This window comes from Squalius cephalus, assembly GCF_949319135.1.
Source record: "Squalius cephalus genome assembly, chromosome: 5".
Lineage (NCBI taxonomy): Eukaryota > Metazoa > Chordata > Actinopteri > Cypriniformes > Leuciscidae > Squalius > Squalius cephalus.
The window spans coordinates 27,456,159-27,462,158 of NC_137126.1; the positions used below are offsets into that span (position 1 = coordinate 27,456,159).

At 33.6% G+C, this 6,000-nt stretch overlaps 1 protein-coding gene across 1 annotated transcript in view; it reads right to left on the reverse strand.

Annotated features, from left to right (window-relative positions):
• The window catches only part of hsd20b2 (hydroxysteroid (20-beta) dehydrogenase 2), a 13,391-nt gene extending 7,919 nt beyond the window's left edge, over positions 1 to 5,472 (reverse strand). The window contains exons 1-6 of the mRNA XM_079870651.1: positions 5,183 to 5,472; positions 2,014 to 2,060; positions 1,347 to 1,422; positions 988 to 1,098; positions 315 to 382; positions 171 to 215 (exon numbers count right to left, since the gene is read on the reverse strand). Coding sequence (XP_079726777.1) covers positions 171 to 215; positions 315 to 382; positions 988 to 1,098; positions 1,347 to 1,422; positions 2,014 to 2,060; positions 5,183 to 5,354 — 519 coding nt within the window. The 5' untranslated portion in view covers positions 5,355 to 5,472. The remainder of the gene's footprint in view (positions 1 to 170; positions 216 to 314; positions 383 to 987; positions 1,099 to 1,346; positions 1,423 to 2,013; positions 2,061 to 5,182) is intronic.
• Between the last annotated feature and the right edge of the window lie 528 nt (positions 5,473 to 6,000).

A 6,000-nucleotide genomic window follows, 5' to 3' on the forward strand; every position in this document is an offset into this window, starting at 1 on the left:
TTTTTTTTTTTTTTTTACGTGCATATGTAGGACACAAAATGGCACCCGTTTTTTAGAATGACCCATGTAATCAATGTATGCTAGTACTATGTCAAGATGATATATTGTATCAAAACCATGATACAAACCATGTGTAAACACTAAACAGGTTCACATAGAGATGTTCTTACTTGAGTGACAGACAGCATGTTACAGTTTATCACCTGTGTGATTCTCTGGAAACAGAAGAAAGTACTTTATATTGTAGACTCTCATGCAATGGATTCAGATTACAATAAAGTCAAGCTGTGTGGTGTAGGAAAGGTGTTTTAGACCTGGTCTGGATCAGGAACATCCAGAAAATTAGCCAGAACCCCAATATAGTTCATACCTACATTGTTCACTATAAGGAGAAGAGAAGAAATCAATCATTTATACACCTATCTTCAACTTTTTATTGATTTGTATTTTATTATCCTACTTGTTGATAGCATGGAGCTCCTGCTAAGAAAAATGGACATTACACCATAGAAAATAAGCTGGGGGGAAAACAGCATCTGTGACTTTATAGAGATAAATACATTATTACATTACTGCTAATATTTACACATAAAAAAGTCCTATTTGGTATTTGCCCCAGCTAGTTACACTGAAATAATGAAGCAGAGGTAAATAGCATTGCTCCTAAACACCTAGAGGTGATGGTGATTTAGTCTATTATTCCAGTTATATATAGCCTATTATTTATATAAAACCTCAGTGCCTTATAGCCCACATTTAGCAGTTTAGAGTTGTAGTCTTCACAAATGTATTTTATATAGAAGAAGGTACAGTAGCAAAAATATTATTAAAAAAATGGTCATGTAAAACTAAATTACAAAGTTTTTGGACCCAGAAATGAAAAACATTTAAACTATGACCCCTATAAGGCTTGTCAAAATTCAGTTCATTTGTTTACACCATCCTCACTGCATTGTATAAATATATCATTCTTGATCATTATCTTACCCAGAATTCCAATCTCCAGCCCCACTAGCTGTTGTGCGATAACTGGGTAGATGGAATGGCCTTCTGTAAAGTCTGTCTGAATCACATGTGTCTGTCGATTGTACTGAGACTCTGGAACAAACAAAACAAAGCTGATTTATGCTCTTTTTACTCTTTACAAATAATACATAGTTTTTCCCACAAAAAAACTAGTCTGGCTAAAAGAACATAGATTAAATATGGATTACAATTGAGCTGAATATCAGACCATCCTTTTGGCAGTATATATGCAAATATGGTTCATGACAGTTTAAAACGTTATGGTTTGTCAAATTCCAACCTGTGGAAATTTTTCTCTTCATTTCCACTTTGAAACTCACCTATTTCTTTGGCAGCGCTGCGAAGCTTTTCTTCCGAGCGACTGATCAGAACAATGTTTAATCCTCGTTTGGCAAGCTAAGATACAAATACGTAAAAGAAACATTATATGTGTGCCTGTGTATAGAGGTAAAGGTAAATAGAAGTGAATTAGTAAGTACTTTTCTATATGAATGAAAGCCATTGTGGAAGTCAATCACAGGAGTCTTTCACTGTTTTGATAAGATACGGAAGATTGCAAACGCATTGTATGATGGACATCCTCTCATTAATCAGACTACTTTCCTCTTCCTTGACTGAGGACAAGAACACAGTCACAGCCAAGAGAGGGCCGGATTCTAATCTGTTAAAATACTTGACCACATCCATACGGTTTTGGAAAACTGAAATTACTAGTGCATCTGGATTATGGCAATTCGCCTATAAAGTCAAACACTGCACTAAAATTGCATTTTAATGACAATTATAGAGCAAACTTGACTTAGGGTGTTTTAAGTAACCAAACGCAGTCAAATATTGCATGTAGCTTTAAGAAACCCTAACTATGCATCTCAGATTAATAGTTAATTACAAACTTCAAAGATCTTTAGTGAACGTTTTAGTATTAAAAACAGGTGCTATTACACTCCCATGTAATTAATGTTTTCAAAAAAACTGTTATTTACTGACCTCTTCAGCATATGCTCGACCAATCCCTGATGTCGCTCCAGTTACAACTGTGAGAGACAGGGGAAAGTTTTGTGAAATTTGTCAATTTCAAATATCAGCACTCTTTCCTCTTTTGTCTTCTACTGTCAGTTATCATTTGATCACCCACCTTTAACCACTATAATTGTCTTTCTATAGTATCTGATGTTTAAAGGTGTTTTCTTATTAAGTAAGTAAGAATAAGTCTGACAAGGCAGCAATGATGAGTTTCTGGCTGTGCTGATGCCCTGAGCAGAACGAGTACTGTACTGTTCAACCAATGCAAAAGTACAGCCCTGCAGAAAAACATAGCAAAGCAGGTCACAAGCACATGTTGCGTTTTTGACACTAGATGTTGGTGTGACACCCCTTCATGCTGTTTAACCGCAAACATCTGTCCTGCTCCAGCAAGACCCTGCTGCCTCACTTGCCTGCCAGACTCCCTATGGGCCACCAGCTAATCAGAAGGGTTTTGCTGGTTAAAGCATGGTCCACCAGCTGAACCAGCAGAAAACATGTGCTGAGCGGTACAAACCGGCATGGACCAGCACAAAATTCATGCTGGTAACAGATCTTTTAGGTAATCCGTTTTTTTAGCTTAACTAACACAGACGGGTGTCAAAACCTGATACATTGACTTACTCCATATAATGTTTCCTGATCTTATAAAAGCTGGTCCCTGTATAAAGCAGTACAGCAGACAACTTTACATTTACATGAGTAAAGTAGTTTAGGCAGCTCATATAAGACAATGAAATCATTTAAGAACACCAGAGTGCCAGTTTCTATGTTCAAAAATTTCACAAATTTAGTTTAAAAACTTCACAAATGCTGTGGTTAATTCTTCATGATCAAACTTTAATGGCAATCCATTTGAACACGTATTCCTTAAAACTAAGTAGTACGTTTTAATTATTAGTATGTAATGTCATAGTGATTCATATATTTTCCAGTTTTACTATTAACTATTAGATACTAGTACTTATTTCAAAAGTAGTGAATTGAATAGTGATCAATTCAGTTGGCCACTTGTAGATATTCATAAAAAGGAAATATATAATGTAGCCTATATATGCTACCAATAACAATTTAGAAATATAATATAGTGTATAATAAATGGGTAATTGTATCTAATAAATAGAAAAATAGGTAGGCTACTAGTACCTGATGATTAGTTGCTAGTTTAACAAGAACAGGTACCAGCAACAACTGACATGCATATAATCAAACAGAATTCAATAGCAAAATGTGTCATTTGAGGGTCAATAACGTATAACGACAGGCCGATTTTACAATACAAAAAAATAATACCTGTTGCAATTGTTCAAACATTAAGGATGTTATGTACACAAACTCATATAAAAAATTAATTTAAGTGATTTTAGTGTTTCTTCATCTAGATGAATTGGCCATATCCTTAAAAAAATGTCATGCGGTGCAACAGTGATTTATCTTAAAATCAATTAATTTCCTTAACATACTTAACATTTTTTTTTACAAGTTCTTAGTAATTAAAGTGTTTAGAAAAAGTATTTGCATTTCTTTTGAGTTTTTGTAAATAATGATCTCATTTTTTGTTCTAGAACTTCAGAGTTGGAATTCTTAAATATTAAATCCTTCTTAAATCTAGTTAACAGACTTATTTTTCCTGTAAATCATGATAAAACTGATAAAAATCTTTTAAAAAATATAATTCACTTAAGCATTCTGTATCAGTGATTCATATTTCAGCCACAGAAATAAGGTTTTTTTTTTGTTTTTGTTTTACAGTGATTGCTTTTATTGGTCGCACCACATGAAGAGTGGTCGCTCCAAATGACACAAAGACCTTATATAGTAAAAAATCTAATTAAAGAGATCAATGATCAATGCATTTTATACAAAAAAAAAAGATATAAACCAGATTTTATACAAATTTCACAGAATTTTCCTGAACAAACATTTAATAATTTTTTATTTTTTTTATAAAAATCACAAATCGCAAACATAAGTGCACCATTTAATTTAACTTGACTTAGAATTTATTTCTAACAAATAATAATGTTATAGATAACACACAGGTATCCAAATTACATAAAAATCTATTCCAAATGATTCTAAATTAAAGTACTTTTTGTATAAACCGTCAATTGAATATAAAAGCACAAAAACTGCCAATCTAGGACATACATCTATCATGGAAAACAGTCTGCAGTGGTCGCACCACATGATATTTTCAAATTCAGTCAAAATTTACAGAACCAGAATTGGCCACCTAAACAAAACAAGCAAGCTTCCCACAAAAGGTCACTATGACATTTATAATTAAAATATATATTTGAAGAAATAACTTTAATATTATTATTTTTAGGTCATACCACATGACATCCAAATGTGGTAACTACATACCAACCATTACAAAGGTTTATAAACAATTTTTTTTTTTCAAATTTGAGAGAATTACAAACCTGCTTGCTGCTTCCATGGGTCCTTGGAAAATTGTTATATGATGTAACTTCCTGTGTTTGAATAGTTTTCAACATAAAAGTCCCAAAATGGTAGTTCCTTGATGGTCGCACCACATGATATTTCGTAAAATGGACATCATAGGACAAAGTTTGTTTGTATATTATGATGGAAATATAAATACAAATGCTTTGAATTTTTGGGGAAATCATGCCAAATAGTACAGAAAATAAATTTGAATTAATTTAGAGTAATTTCAAAGACGTTTTCAAAACAGATGTTATGGCCGGACAGTCGCACCACATGATATTTTGATACTTTAAATAACAAAGAAAAATTACAAATAACGAAAGGTTTTTGAAAAGTTAAAGTGAGTACATACATGGGAGAGGTACTACAAATATACAGTATCTTTGTAGCCTATGCATTTAAACCCGTTTTTACCTGAAAAAAAAAATGCAATCGGACAGAAAATGTAGGCGTCACGTCATTGACCCATGAACACTGGTATAGTTACTTGTAGCTATTGTGACTAAAAATATGAAATATTCATGACGCAAAAATAGATTTGGGGATAAATGTTACAACGGCTTGCCAAAGAAATTTACAGTGAAATAATAAGCTGTATTGCATCAACGAAACAACGTAATTGTATAATTACATGATGAGAAAGGAACCCACTCTGCAGCTGTGAGGAACGACTTACCAGCCCACTGGCCGTATGTCCTCAAGTCCGTTTGCCAGATCTCAGAGATCATGTATGCCTTGAATCCGTGCCAACACTGCCATGACCACCTCAGCAGGAAATATACAACCGTAACGAAACCAATGCAACACAACATTATTGACGAACAGCTGCACTCTGAAATGTCTCCCATCTTACTTCTTTAAAGCGTTTGTGTCACAGAGTGGCCCAGAGTTTAGGGTTGGGGGGGGAAACTCAACTCACAGACAGACACACACCAACGCTTACATATATGCATGCTCCTCCCATTGTGCTTGAGGTCTGGCCGTCATTGGTCGGCAGTATAAGACACAATGTCACTGATTTATGAAACTTTGGCAAAAACATGTCCCACTAAGAAAAGTGCAAATTCTGTTGGAAATTAATATCATCTTCATGAATAAAAAGAATCAAGGTTATAATCAGGGGGGTCCTTTGCACATATGTAGGCTAAGGTTCTTTTATAGGTTTATTTTTTATTAATTTAATGATTATATGCTGGCCCATTGCCTACAAAATCAGTTGTCCTTGGATAGGTGATAATCATTTAAACTTGATTAAAAAACAAAACGTAATAATTGAATTGAATAATATCTTTACCACATGAAAGAGTACATTGCAATATGTATTAAAAAACTACAAACAGTGAGTTTTTAACAATATTTACTATTATTTTGTGGTTGCTCAAAATGTGCTCCCTTAAGTTTGCTATTTTCTCTTAAACTTGTTCATATTTTTGGACGTAGGTTTTTGTCACGACCGTCAGGTTTTCTGTCTGACGGTGGAGACAAAAACCTCCA